General features: G+C 43.5%; 1 protein-coding gene across 4 annotated transcripts in view; it reads right to left on the bottom strand.

Annotated features, from left to right (window-relative positions):
• ARHGAP26 (Rho GTPase activating protein 26) overlaps nucleotides 1-15562 on the bottom strand; it is a 295272-nt gene that overhangs the window by 186799 nt on the left and 92911 nt on the right. For all 4 annotated transcript variants that reach the window (XM_083353575.1, XM_083353577.1, XM_083353576.1 and 1 more), the window contains 3 exons: nucleotides 14519-14580; nucleotides 10376-10447; nucleotides 816-917 (listed from right to left, as the gene is read on the bottom strand). In XM_083353575.1, the coding sequence (XP_083209701.1) occupies nucleotides 816-917; nucleotides 10376-10447; nucleotides 14519-14580 (236 nt within the window). The remainder of the gene's footprint in view (nucleotides 1-815; nucleotides 918-10375; nucleotides 10448-14518; nucleotides 14581-15562) is intronic.

Below are 15562 nucleotides of genomic sequence, written 5' to 3'. Positions count from 1 at the left end.
AGGGTAATGGAATGTGTGGATGACCTCAGAGGACAAAAGGAAGAGATGCCGCCTATCAGATAAGGGAGGGAGGAGCCCCTAATGGATGAAATGGTCAGAGGAAAAAACATAGGAAGGACCCACCCTAATTGATCAGATGGTTGAAAATGGCAGCAGGAAGTTTGTACCTTCAAACTTGCAAATTTCTATTAATGTAGATTTACAATAAAGTAGAATTAACTCATCTAGTCATGTTTCCTATCTGGTTTACCCTGGAAGGCTGATACACGGTCATGTATTTGAGATAGGCAGCTGTATAAGTATTTTGGTGAGATGGGCAGCCAACTAGATAGACAGACAGACAGACAGACAGGCAGGCAGGCAGATAGATTAGACAGGCAGGCAGGCAGGCAGGCAGATAGATTAGATAGACAGACAGGCAGGCAGGTAGGTAGGCAGGCAGACAGACAGACAGACAGACATAAGGATGGGTGGGTGGATGGATGGGTGAATGGATGGATGATCAAGCAATCATTGCAAGGCCATTTTTCTGGAACAACTGAAGTAACAATAGCTTAAGAAAGGCAGTGGTAAGGATTTTCAGAACTGCAGAAGAAAGGATCGCAGCATTTTCCTTACACTTCCAAATCTGAAGGGGGTAGACAGCTGATTTAATTAAAAGTATTATAAACTCTAACCTGGAATTTTAGAGAGCATTTAAAGAGCTCCAAAATAAACTTGCTTCTTAACATACATACAATTTTAAGCCTTTCATACAACAGCAATAAGTAAATCTATAGCTTAGTAGTGCAAGCAAACAAAACACCCAATCTCACCTCTTGAAGCTGAGATTCTTTCTTCTTAGAAGACAGATTTAAGTGCTTTTCTAATATTCCACAGTATTTCTCAGTCTCCTTGTCATACTTCTTCCTGGCTTCCTGTCAAAATATGCCACATAAGAAGCCATGAAAACAATAGTATTACAATAATCATGCAGAGACATAAATATACTGTATATATGCACATAGGTATGGTAAAAGCAAAATAGAACTTTGTTCCATTCCATTCCATTATGTTAACTTTAATTTAAAAAATGATGTGGCTCTTCCTCCTCCCCTCTGTTCATTATAACAATGAGCCTGGGCCTCCATCATCGACATTTGGCAATTCTGCAAGACAACAGCATAAGCTAAGTGGTTTTAGCCATGGCATGCAAAACTGACCCAAATTGATAAGAGTTTAGCAGATTGCACTTAAAAGATGAGTACCCTTATCCTTCTTCCAGGTTGTTCCCACCAGCACTATGCCTCCCTCAATGTCAAAGGACATTATTGGATGGGGGATAGCACAGCCTTTCATATGCTGGCAATTTGGGAAAACGTTATGCCTAGGGATATATCCTTGCTTGCATTATCATCCATGAGATCAGTAGCCCACAATATCAACATCATTTCCCAACAGTGCAGCAAATATCTCATAAAACTAGCTGGTAATTCCCTTTCATTTCAGAATAAGGGTACTGGTCTGGAGTTTGGGGTTACTAAACCACAGTAGAGATGGCAAATATCTCCACTGAAATAGAAAATGTATTTTATACCACTATGGATGCTATTCAACCCCACCGAAGTTAGTGAAAGGTACAGGGCACATAGGGATGGACAACTGATTTGCTTAGCCTATTTGCTGAGCACCCCAAGGAGGCATATACTGTATAAGCTAGTGAATCTTATCTGTGGGATGTGGAGAAAAAAACACATAGTAAAGTTGAATCTAATCTTGACATTCATAAGAAGGCCCAGCTAATACACATAACATTTGAAAATGAGATTGTTAATGCTGATAACTTTGGAAGCTGGCTGAAATCCTACCAGATTTTCCTTTCTATCTCTTTTGGGCAGAGAAAATGTTTTTCATTTTGACACCCTTTCCTTTCTTCCCCTATTGATTATTTACCTCCATATCCATTTCCTTTTTGCTATGGCTGCTTGGACATAGCAATTTGTCATTACAATATACCTCATGTTCTAATTTGAACAACTGGAAATGAGGGGGAAATTGTCAAGCTTAATTGCCAAAATCATCTTCCTCATTTACAATATGTATCAAAACTATACCATCATGACATATACCCTCCTAGACTTCCAAATGTTTGTAATATAAATGGGTAGTCTGTGATTCAAAACTTTATGTCTCCCTCAGTTGCATCATCCTCAAGGATACTGATAAGGGGTATATTTTTATTTGTGGCGTCCTTGCTCTTTTTTTGAGGCTGTTTGTTTGCTTATAGTGTTCCATTACCCAACTAGGTAACATTATCAATGGCATTGATATTACCTACTTGGATAATGACATGTCTACAAGCAACAACTAAACTCAGGGAGCACAAAGGACTCCACAGTTCAACCCTGAGCTACATATATTCTCTTCTATGTTTACATTTCTTCCATTTAATTAGTACATTGACATTTGCACTTTTCAAAGACTAAGTATTCTTTATTACAAAGTGTTCTCCTTCCAGACACACATTCTCATGCACCTCCATCAGTACACCTTAGGAATTATAAAGCAAACAACATCTACAATTAATATGTTCATCTTTAACCTCTGTATGAGAACTCTGTTAACCAGCTTCTTGGTATTCTCTACTTTTGATAGCAGAAAATTAGTGACTTACTATAATCTGGTAGTTTTAATAAAATGACTGTGCTCTTCTAATTGTTGGATAAATTCTTAAGTGAGTTTTTCCACCACACTATGTGTGCATATGCATGTCCTTTCTTACAAGGAGCATGCAGTTACAGATAACTGATACAAAGAACTAATTGTCTTTGGAGGTGCCAGAGATGCAAAAGAATGCAAGATGTACCAATGATTGCTACGATGTTCTTCATCCATATATTACCATTAACATCACAGACAGCATAATAAGTAATAATTTATATGCCGCCTTTGAACTATGGTGCTGGAGAAGACTCCTGCGAGTCCCTTGGACTGCAAGGCGATCAAACCGGTCAGTCCTAGAGGAGATCAACCCTGACTGCTCTTTAGAAGGCCAGATCCTGAAGCTGAAACTCAAATACTTTGGCCACCTAATGAGAAGGAAGGACTCACTGGAGAAGAGCCTAATGCTGGGAAAGGTTGAGGGCAAGAGAAGAAGGGGATGACAGAGAATGAGGTGGCTGGATGGAGTCACTGAAGCAGTAGGCGTGAGCTTAAATGGACTCCAGAAGATGGTAGAGGACAGGAAGGCCTGGAGGAACGCTGTCCATAGGGTCGCGATAGGTCGGACAGGACTTCGCAGCTAACAACAACATATGCTGCCTGACTCTCAGTGACTCTGAGCAATTTACACATTGTTAAAAACATGTAAAAACAAGAAAACAACACAAAACAAAAAAGAGCAAAGATGGCAGAGATAACAAACCCAAATAGGAACAAAGAAAAGAGGGGCTTCAATCACACTGGTCTGGGCAAAAGCCAGATCTTCAATGTCCTTTGAAACACCTGTAAGATGAGAGTCTCAGGGGGATCCACAGCACCGATAGTACATTTGGGGAAGGCGCCAGGTTGATGAAGCGTATAGCAGACTCATATTTCCATGTAGGTGTAAGAACAACAAAATATTCTTTGTGGTTATTACTATACACACACTGCCTACTATCAAACAAGCTTTTAGTACAAATGATAAGTTGATTAATTCCAATACCTTGTACAATTTGATTAACTCAATTAATTCCAATGGCCTGTACAATTTGATTCCTGCTTTAGCGTCACTCTTAAGTGTTACAAAAACAAGAAGCAGTGGAGAATTTTGTATGAAGAACTGCTGAACAAAACAGAAACTGGCAGGAAATTGTCTATCTTACCAGAAATCTCAGGTTGCTATAGCAACGAAGCAGGAGTAGAAGGTACAATGCCTTGGAGCAGAAAAGCAAAACCTAGATGTATACCTAGCTCATTATTTTTTTAAAAAAGAGGGGGGGTTTCTGAATTGTCTTTAGAAAGACAGACGCGAGACCGTAGGCAAGGTTCGAAAGATTTATTCGGTTCAGCTCCCGGCAGCTGACTGTCAAAACAATCCGGGCTTTTATAGGGAACTGTCAAAACAAACAACCAATCAGGTAATAGTGTTTTTCCCACCGTTCTGAGGGCGGCCAATCGATGAACAGTATTTTGACAGCTCGGCGGCTGTCAGGGAATTCCTTCCAGCTGAGCGCTTAGCTCACTTGGAGGACTAGGTTGAAGACTGCGGATTTGACAGTTCCGGGAACTGTCAAATCCGGCGCGTGCGCGTTGGCCTCCGGCAGCCCTTTTGACAGCTGTCAACGGGAATGGCGGCCGGCTGGTTTGTGCGCGTGCGCCGTTGCTTCGGGCGGCCATTTGACAGCTGTCAACTGTCAAATGTCGGCCGGGCCGGCTTTTCCTTAGCGGCTTGGAAGCTCTTGTTTTCCCGATATAATTCACCCCCTTTCCCCCCCCCCGAACAGGTACGTTATGCATAACAACAGTTGAACATTTTGAAACAGTAAGGTTAACAGGTTCTTTAACAGACGGCGAGTTTCCCTTCCATTCAAAGTCCGCGAGGTATGCGGGGGGCCTTCTAGCTCGGCTGGACCGACGGGGGCAGGGGTTGCTCTCTTCGGGTTGCGTGGCTGGAAGAGTTGTTTCTTGGTGGGGCTCGACAGGTGGTTGAGGGTCCTGGAGTTCGTCAGGTCCGGGGGTGACGGCTGGTGAAGACTCACCCGGAGTCGGTTGCAGAGGGGGGTTGGGCAGTGACCTGGGTCGGAGCTGATCCGAGTGTCTGCGTTGTATGAGTCCAGTCCCAGTGTCCACTGTGTATGATAATGGTCCTGTTTGTTCCAGGATAACCCCCTGAACCCACTTATCCCTTCCCCCATAATCTCGGGACCAAACATTTTGTCCTTGGGAGAAAGTTTTTGGATGTGTGTTTGGTGTTATTTCGGCTGCCAGTCTGTCGGGGTGGAGTCTGTCGAGTCGTGTCACCAGGCGGCGGCCCCATCGTAGTTCGGCTGGGCTTTTGCCGGTGGATGTGCAGGGCGTGGAATGGTGGGCTAAGAGAAATTGAGACAAACGACGGTGCCAGTTCCCTGTGATGATTCTTTTGAGGGCGTCTTTGGTGGTCCTCACCATAACCTCCGCAAGGCCGTTGGACGATGGGTGGAAGGGAGCCGATGTTGAATGCCTAATACAATTTCTCCTCGTGAAGATCTGAAAGTCATGAGAAGTAAATTGAGGGCCATTGTCTGAAATAATAACGTCGGGGAGACCGTGTGTTGCGAAGATTCCCCTGAGGGCTTGGATGGTTGCGGCAGACGTTGTGCTGTGAACCGGGAGAACCTCCAGCCACTTGGAATAACTATCCACAACTATGAGGAAGACCTGTCCCTGGAATGGGCCGGCATAATCAATGTGGATTCGGGACCAGGGGTTTTTTGTGAGTTCCCATTTATGAATTGGAGCTCTGGGCTGGAGTGGGCGGGATTCTTGGCATAGGTAGCAGCCAGCGATGTATCTTTCTATGTCCTGGTCTATTCCTGGCCACCAGACGTAGCTGCGGGCCAGTGCTTTTGTTTTTACAATGCCAGGGTGGCCTTCATGTAATGTGTCTAGTACTTTTTGTCTGTGTTTGGGAGGCACGATTACCCTGCATCCCCAGAGTAAACATCCTAAGTGTGACGTTAGTTCGCTTTGCCTGGAGAAATATGGCTGAAATTCTGTGCCCGGGCAAGAGGTTTGCCAGCCTGTGTGTACCCATGCTAACACTCTGCTGAGTGTTTTGTCAGATGAAGTTGCGGCAGCAATGTCTTTTGCTGTCAGTGGGCATTCTGGTAGCTCTTGAATGGCTAAGATGTTGCTCGCTGGGGCTGGGTCTGGTTCTGTGTGGGGTAGGGGTAGCCTGCTGAGGCCGTCAGCGTGACACATTTGGTGTCCAGGCTTGTATATTAATTGGTAGGAATATGCTGTGAGGAACGTTGTCCAGCGCAACATCCTGGGAGATAATATTTGGGGGGTCTGGCGGTCCCATGTGAATAGTCCTAGCAGTGGTTTGTGATCTGTGTAAATCACAAAGTGGCGGCCGTAAAGGTAATCGTGAAATTTTTTTATTCCCGCCACAATTGCCAGGGCTTCTTTATCTATCTGGGCATAATTTCTTTCGGTTTTTGAAAGTGTTCTTGAATAATATGCCACCGGGGCTTGGGTGCCGTTGCTGTCTAAATGACTCAAAACTGCTCCGATCCCGTATGGGGATGCGTCGCAGGCTAGACAGAGGGGTTTGTCTTCTTTGTAGTGGGAGATGGTGGCGTTGCTGGAAAGCATTTGTTTGAGTGTTCTAAAACTGTTTTCATGGGCTGTTGTCCACTGCCAGGCTGCCCCTTTGTCAAGCAGCCTGTGTAGGGGTTCTGCGATTGTTGCTTTCCCTGGTAGGAAAGCATGGTAAAAGTTTAAAAGTCCAAGGAAAGCTTGGAGCTCGGTTTTATTCTTTGGGGTAGGGGCACCTTTGATAGCAAGGACTTTTGAGTTCGTGGGGTGAATTCCCTGTGAGTCAATTCTGTAGCCTAAGAAATCTGCAGATGGGACGCCTATAGAACATTTTTCCCGTTTAAGTTTCAGCCCCGCTTTTCTGAATCTTAATAATACTTCTTGTAGTCTGTCTGCTAAATTGTTTTCTGATTCCCCTGCGATGAGTATGTCATCGAAATAGGGGCATACACCTGGGATTCCTTTTAATGTTTTCTCCATGACCTCCTGGAAGATGCCAGGAGCCACTGAGATGCCGAATTGGAGGCGGTTTACCCTGAAAGCGCCTCGGTGTGTGACAATGGTTTGAGCTTCTGCTGTTTCTCGGGTGACAGGTAGTTGCAGGAAGGCATGCGCTAGGTCGAGTTTGGCGAATATTGAACCGGATCCAATTTCTGACAGCACGTCCCTGACAGCTGGCACTGGGTATGCATGGGGATTTAAAGCGCGGTTTAGCGTCGCCTTATAGTCCGCGCATAGTCTCACGTCACCATTGGGTTTGACTGGTGTGACTATGGGAGTTTCCCAGGTTCCCCCGTCTGTTGGTTCTAGGACCCCAAGGCTGATTAAACGGTCTAATTCTGCCTCGATTTTTTGTTTCAACGCAAAGGGGACCCTTCTTGCCTTGATGCGGATGGGAGCCACCTCAGGTTTTAATTTGAGGTCTATGGGGGTGCCTGTGTATTTGCCAAGCGTTCCGTCGAAAACGTCTGCGAACGCTTGGCAAACCTGTTCTAATGTTTGGGATTGTATACGGTTGGTGCCTTCTAGGTGGATGCCCAGGGCTTCAAACCAGTCTAACCCCAGGAGGGTGGACCTGGGTGCCTCAGTGATCTGGATCGTTAATTGCCCCAGGAACTTTTTATATTCTACTTTTATTTGTGCCTGTCCCTTTAATTGAATGGCAGCTCCCTGAAAATCTGCGAGGAGTATTTTGGAGGGCTGCAGGGGAATACGGCGTCTATTTTTTAACCCAATTTTCCTGAGGGTGTCCCAAGACATTATTGAAACTGAGGAGCCGGAGTCGACCTCCATCTCGCAGGGCACCCCTTGGATTTTAACCCAAACTTTAATTTTGGGTTGTAACTGGTGGATGGGCGACCTCTTTGTTTCGGCTTGTATGGACAAGACTGAGGGCCGGGGAATTCCCTTGGCTGGGGGAGGGACCTGGGTCCTACCTGCCGGAATTTCCTCAAGCTCGTGGAGGGTTTCCCGGTTCGAACTGCGGCATGCTGAGCGAATGTGCCCGGTCTTCCCGCATCCGTGGCATTTGGCGTTTCTGAAACGGCAGGTGGCTCTGGCGTGAGCCCCGCCGCAGCTGGCACATTTAGGTTTCAGCCCTGTGGCGGTGGGCCTTGAGCCCGGACCGGCTGGTGTGAATGGCCTGCGGTTCTTTCCGTGGTCGGCGCTCATCTTGCTGAAACGAGACATGATGTCGTCGACGCCGGTGTAGGTCTCTGGTTGCTCGTCGTCCGGTTCCCTGGCGTGGTGGAATGAACCGGCTGGGCTGCCTCTGTACACCGGAGAGACCTCACGGTGGCTATCTTCGTAGGCCATGATCTCTAACGTGAGTTGAGCGAGGTCCATCGTGGGCCTGGCTACCAGCTTCCGCTGGAGCCGCTCGTTAGAGAGGCCAGCGATAACCTGGTCTCTGATGCGGTCTTCCAGGTCGGGAAATTGGCACCGGCGGGCGGCGTGACGTACCGCCGCGATGAAGGCTGTGGTAGTTTCGCCCGGTTGCTGGTGGCGGCGGGCGAAATGGAGGCGCCAGAATAGCTCGGACCGACGGGGCATGAAGTGCTTGCTGAGGCGGTCGGTCAGCACGGCGTACGGGATGGTCGCGATGGGGTCAGGGCTGCAAAGCCCTACGGCGATGTCATAGACGGCAGGCCCGCTTAGACAGAGGAGGGCGGCAGCTTTGTGGCGGTCCTCTGTTATCTTATTGACAACGAGGTAGCCTTCAATTTGTCCCCAGTGCGACTCCCATCCTTCAGGATGGCGGACGTCGAATTCTCTGACGTGACCTAAATTTGCCATGGTCTGGGTCCACAGTACTGTTCAAGCTGCTACAAGGGGTTCCTTTGCCCTCCAAGTGGCTTCAGCAGTGACTTGTCAGCGGGAGGGATCGGAACTCCTTTGCGGGGTGACTCGGCTCAATATGCAGCTCTATAGTACCGGGATCCCACCTTCGTCGCCAGGTGAATTGTCTTTAGAAAGACAGACGCGAGACCGTAGGCAAGGTTCGAAAGATTTATTCGGTTCAGCTCCCGGCAGCTGACTGTCAAAACAATCCGGGCTTTTATAGGGAACTGTCAAAACAAACAACCAATCAGGTAACAGTGTTTTTCCCGCCGTTCTTAGGGCGGCCAATCGATGAACAGTATTTTGACAGCTCGGCGGCTGTCAGGGAATTCCTTCCAGCTGAGCGCTTAGCTCACTTGGAGGACTAGGTTGAAGACTGCGGATTTGACAGTTCCGGGAACTGTCAAATCCGGCGCGTACGCGTTGGCCTCCGGCAGCCCTTTTGACAGCTGTCAACGGGAATGGCGGCCGGCTGGTTTGTGCGCGTGCGCCGTTGCTTCGGGCGGCCATTTGACAGCTGTCAACTGTCAAATGTCGGCCGGGCCGGCTTTTCCTTAGCGGCTTGGAAGCTCTTGTTTTCCCGATATAATTCAGTTTCCAGGTTATTAAACTCCTCAAGTAGAAAGGGACACTAATTTTCATAATACTCTCCGCAGACCTATGCAGTTCTATTGATGCTATGGTGCACTGGATGTGCTGAAAATTTCTTCTTGCCTCAACAAGGCTGGGCAATTGGGAAACTGGGAATATATTGATATCTTTATGCTAAACAGCCAAACAAATTTGGCTATATGATATCATTAGTGACAACAAATGAAGTCAGTGCTTTGCTGTCTGCTTCAGTGTTGTGATGAAAACGAGGAATCTCTCTAGTTCCAAAGCTATTACAGGTAGTCTTCAACTTATAACCATTCATTTAGTGACCACTCAAAGTTACAATGGCACTGAAAAAAGTGAGTTATGACCGGTTTTCACTCATGGAATCCCCAAGGTCATGTGACCAAAGTTCAGATGGTTGGCAACTGGAATGTATTTATAATGATTGCACTGTCCCAAGGTCATGTGATCACCTTTTGTGACTTTCTGACGAGCAAAGTCAAGGTCATAAAAAGGATCAAAACTCACTTTAACAACTATCCTGCTTAGCAATAGAAATTTGTGATCGTAAGTCGAGGACTACCTGTATGTGATGTGTCAGTCCCTGCCTTGGCAGCAGAAACTTATTCCCTTCCCACAAACAGACTTATATTCCTCTGATTTTCACCTATAATCCTTTTTCTGATTTTCACCTGTAATATATGGAAAGCAAAAACAGATTGATCAATACTCTATAGTAGGATATTGTTGTATCCTTGTGTACATTAACCTCATTAATTCCATAGTCACAAACTTCTGACAAGCATATGGTATGCCTAACATGGGAACAGCCTGGTTGACTAGAAAAGCTTTTGTCTTCTGGTGTTTTTGCCAATCCTAACTAGATCTGGTGCATCGAAACATTCTTATCAAATACCTACTACCATCTATATACTATATACAATTGTTTATTTACAATACATTTCTCAATTAAAAGGCAACCATCAAAAACACCTCTTTTGATTGCTGTTGAAGAAGTCTAGAAGAAAGTTGCCAAGAAAGTTTGTTTAGTATCTGACAAGAAAAAACAACTGCCCATGTTAAATTGATTTAGGGAGACCTTCCAAATGATACTTCAAGTATATTTTTCAAATCTCCTTGAAAGAGACAAGAAAACATTATCAATCTTCCCACCTACCTTAGCAGCACCAATTTGCTCTTTTCGAAATTTCTCCAGAGGTGTGATTAGGACTTCGCTAGCATTTTCAATCTACCAAGGAAAAGGAAAAGAAATGCTTACTCTCTACTAAATCTAAGCATTCACATTCCCATGCTCAGTTATTATAAATCTCCCTAAACATGACAATTGTTTTCTTCCTAGAAGATCTGTATGATTCAGAATTTTACACACCATAATTAGGGATCCCCTGATTTCAATTTTACAAAATCAACTGATGTTAATATATAATTATTTGAAGACTGAACAATTCAAGAACTGTAGTTATTTACAGTGTTTCTCTAGAAAATCAAAAAGAAAGTAAGAGTGTTGAATAGCTTCAGAAAACAGATGGTTGCTACTATTAAGTACTGTACATTGCTGGTATATAACCTTTCCCTTTTCTGGGATTGGAAACTAAACAGGTTAGGCCTGAGCAGTATTTTGATGGGAGAGTTCTATGGAATACTATGAGTAAGGAGTAGGATGGAACTGAAAAAGCATTTCAAAAGGCGGCAATGAAAAATTTGATAACCATTTGTTGCCAAAGCATGGACATGGTTGACATGAGGTCAACCGGAGTTGAGCTCAACTTGAAGTAAATGTTGATTTTTTTTAACCTATAAACATATAAACTATGGGTTTTTTCCCTAATCTCTTCCTTTAGGTGGATCACTATAACAATGTGGAACATCCATAATGCCAACCGGGATGGATTTCCATAGGGATTAAAAACTTGGGGGGGTTCCCTGGGCACTGGGCCAGGAAGTTAAATAAGTTCATTTTTAGGATTCACTGATGTAGACACCTGTTCTGCTTAAGATGTTATTGTATGTGTTTTGTTTTTGTTGGCATTTGTATTGTTTTTAATCTGTTGTTACTCAAAAGACAAATGGCCAACTATACAAACCAAAGAAATAAATAGGTTCATAATATGGAACCCACAGAAGAACGTGTCCATTTCAGTTGACATCCATAAAACTCCAAATTAAGCCAATTTTAAAAATAGTCATGATCTCTTTAGATTCTGAGAAGCTTAGATCTCCTAAGCTTCTAAGATTTCAGTGTTTCAATATAACACTGCAATTCTAACTTCCATGCTTCAGACTGTCTGCTCCATCTTTCTAGGTTTCCAACAGAATATGGATCACAAGCTGGAAATGTATGCAGTGAAAGCAACCACAAAGAAAGTAAAACCATGCCTAAACACAATTCTAATTCTAAAGTTGTGTAAACACTGTTTAGCTTTTCTAATTTTCACCATTAAACCTTTTGTTATTATGTAGATTCCCTTATTCAAAATAAGAACCTTGGTGGCGCAGTGGTTAGAATGCAGTATTGCAGTATAGGCTAACTGTCCACTGCCAGGAGTACGATCCTGACTGACTTAAGGTTGACCCAGCCTTCCATCCTTCCAAGGTCAGTAAAATGAGGAGCCAGATTGTTGGGGGCGATATGCTGACACTGTAAACCGCTTAGAGAGGACTGTAAAGCGCTATGAAGTAGTATATAAGTCTAAGTACTATTGCTATTGTTATTGCTACAAAGTCCTGATGAGTCATAGAAGGCAAGAAGTGTGTGACTGAAAAGTTTTTTGTTTTATCTGTAACTTTTGAGTCCAAGATAACTTAAAGATAACAGAAGACTGATGTGGATGTTTGAATAGCCAAGAGTAATGCTAGGCAGGAAATTCTCCTAGATTTTTTTAATATAATTCAATTAGCTGTAGAAATTCATTCACAGAGAACAGAATCACAGAAACATTTCCAAAAGTAAAATAGTCAGTCACAAGGGCTGTGTGTGAATTTTCTGTCTGTCACTGTACAATCATCTCTGTGGGGATTTTGTAGCATCCCTGGCTTCCCATGTTTCTATTAAATCCCAAAGGAAGACATCATGAGGGAATTCCTCCAATTGTTTTTTGTTCATACTTGTACTACCGTCAGCTTCGTCCTGTTCTCATGGAGAAATCACCATGCTCGGCAGGCAGGCAGACTTGCTAAACTTTCCTCCTGGTTAAAAAAAAAGCCAGCCAGAGTGTGAAGCAGAGGCAAGATCTATGAATAGCCCAAGAGATAAGAGAAGAAGCAAAAGAATTTTGAATGAAGAGTAAGGTCAAGGTACAAACTAGCTCAAGCGTTTCTAGGGAATACAGGATGAAGATTCTGATTTCAGTCTGGAGTCTTGTCTAGTTTTATATCCCAGGCTTCAAGCCTCCCCTGAACTAAATGAATCACATCAGATCAAATTAAAGGGCCAATCTACACGAGCACAACAAAACCTTGGTTAATTTTATAATGGATAATTTTAGTTAGAATATGATTATATTTATGACCCTATATTCAGCTCTGGGAAGTGTGGGGGAGGGGGGTGGTTTGGGGCGAGTGGGTTTTGGGGATATGTTTTGTAAAAAGTTTTTTTGTAAAACTCTTTAATAAAAAAAAAAACCTCTTCATACACCATTCCAAAGGAGCTTTTTTCCAGTTCCATGATGATTAGCCCTTTAGCTCTTCACTTGAGTCACCATTATTTTCGCAGACTTCACCCCAGAGGTAGAGATCCAAGATAAGTGGTGCCTGACCCAGCAGTACTTGCAAGAGGGATCTGGATATCTTGGTAGGCCACAGATTAAGCATGATCCAGCAGTGTGCTGTGGCTTCCTAAAAAAACCAATACTACACTAGGCTTCAGTCAAGATCATGAGAAGTGATAGTACCATTCAGACTGCACCTGAACTACTGTGTCTGGTCTTGGTCACCGATAAAAATGGGCACTGAGGGACTGGAAACAGTATGGAGAAGAAGGACAAAGATGCTAAGGAGGTTGTATGCTTTGTTCTACAAAGAGCAGCTAAGGGAACTTGGTATATTTAGTCTAAAAAAGAGAAGGCTAGGGGGAGACAATAGTCTTTCAATATATGAAAGGATGTCATAGGAAAGAGGAATAAATTTGTTCTCCTTACTGCCTGGGGGTAAGGCTACAGTCAGTCAGTGAATGGAAGCTTTATGGAGGGAGAGGCAAACTTGGAATCAGAAGGAATTTCCTAACTGTTAGAGCTACTGATTAATGTAACAGCCTGCCTCCATCACTGGAGGTTTTCAAGAAAAGATTCGATGGCCATTTGTCTAGGCTGGTATGAGGATTCCTGCACTAGGCCAAGGGTTTGACTAGAAGACCTCCAAGGCCCCTTTCAATTCTATGATTCTATGACTTAAATCTATAGTCCCTTCTACATCAGGGACACTTTAATCCAGCTGGGAGCAAAAATGTCTAAGGAAGCTGGACTGCATAATACAGTCTTTGTTCTCCTAGTGCAAGACCAAATAGATGAGTGGCAGGCAGTTTGCTGTAGTTTGCTATCTTATTAAGCTGCCAAGACTTACTGCCTAAGGATGAATATTGCTATTCTTTTTAGGCAGAGAAGTTGACAATTCATTGAACTAGATAATGGCCATTGGCCAAAACAGACAAGAGCATTGCAAAAATGACCCACAATTTCTTCTCACAGCCAACATCTATCAAAGCTTGTAACAAGATGAGAAAGTTGTTCTACATCTTCCTGAATAAATTAAAGCAATGACTTTTTCTAATCATAGCACATATGCAGGCCATGATTCTGACTATTCCAAAGGCCAATTAATAGAAGATTAAAAGGACAGAAATCGATAGTGCTGCTTGATGCCCTTTCTTTTTAAAAAAAAAAACCTTCCACTGCGAGCAAATCTAAATGTTAACGGTGTTTGGTAATATGGTCTCCCACCCCACTGACTCAATATTACACTCCTCTTGAGGGTTTTTTTCCCATTGGTAAAGTTGCTGGTAAAGAAAACTGTTTCAGACACCAAAAGGAGGATCTTTTATTATCGATTTACTCCCTTCAAAATCAGGGGGAGAGAAGAGCTAATCTAGCCTACAAGACCCTGAGAAGCTACTCCCCAAAACCCAGGATGGCGTTCATGTACATTAACAAGAGAAAACAAATACTTTTATGACTTCAGTAATCTCCAAAATAATAAATAAATCCCACCATACTTTACCTTGATGCTTTTCTAAACTTTAGCTACCATACTTGTCTGTTCTGCTTCTGCCCCAGGTATTATATCTAAAAGGAAACAAGGCTCTTACCATCCGTATGCGCTCATCTTCTAGGTTCCTCAGAACGGTAGCAAATTCTTGCAGGGATTTTGCTATGAGGAATAAAAGGAAGGCAATCAAGAATATTAAACGTATTTAGTCTTCCCACTTCCAACCCTCCATCTAGCAACTGTTTCCAGGTTACAAGGGCACTGAAAAAAGTGATTCGTGACTAGTCTTCACACAACCGCTGCACAGTCACGTGTTCAAAATTCAAGTCCTTGGCATCCAGCATGTATTTTTTTTAATTTTATTTTTAATCCCATTTATATCCCGCCCTTCTCCGAAGACTCAGGGAGGCTTACAATTTAAGCACAAACCAATGTGCTTAGCAATAGCCTTCATTCTATGTATATGCCTGCTTATTAGGGCTTTCCCCCCCCCAAGAGGCATTATTACAAAGTCAGCTTATTGCCCCCAACAATCTGGGTCCTCATTTTACCTACCTCGGAAGGATGGAAGGCTGAGTCAACCTTGAGCCTGGTGGGATGCAAACCTGCACTAATTGCAGGCACCTGGTGTTACTTAAGGAGGCATTAGCCCACTGCTCCACCAAGGCTCTATTTATTGCAGCTACTGCATCCTGGGGTCATATACCGTAATCACCATTTGTGACCTTCCCGGCCAGTTTCGGACAAACGAAGTCAACGGGAAAAGCCAGATTCATTTAACAATCACATAATTCATTTATTTGTTTAACAACTGTGGCCAAAAAAAAAGTCATAATATTGGGGCAACACGTTTAACAACTGCCTTGCTTTAACAATTCTGGTCCCACTTGTGTTTGTAAGACAAGGACTATCTATGGTATGAAAGATGATGATGATAATAATAATAATAATAATAATAATAATAATAATAATAATAATAATAATAATAATAATAATAATAATAATATAGTTGGAAGGGACATTGTAGGTCATCTACTCCAACCCAAGTTAACTTTCTTGACTCCAAACGGCTATGTATTTGACCTAGGAAAACAAAATAAACTAGCATAAGCCCAAGTCATGGATTGTTTGGCCAACCTAGTTC

Source organism: Vipera ursinii, assembly GCF_947247035.1.
Source record: "Vipera ursinii genome assembly, chromosome: 2".
In the NCBI taxonomy this organism is placed as follows: domain Eukaryota; kingdom Metazoa; phylum Chordata; class Lepidosauria; order Squamata; family Viperidae; genus Vipera; species Vipera ursinii.
Note: the sequence above shows the minus strand (reverse complement) of the source record. Positions and strands in the feature narration are given on the sequence as shown.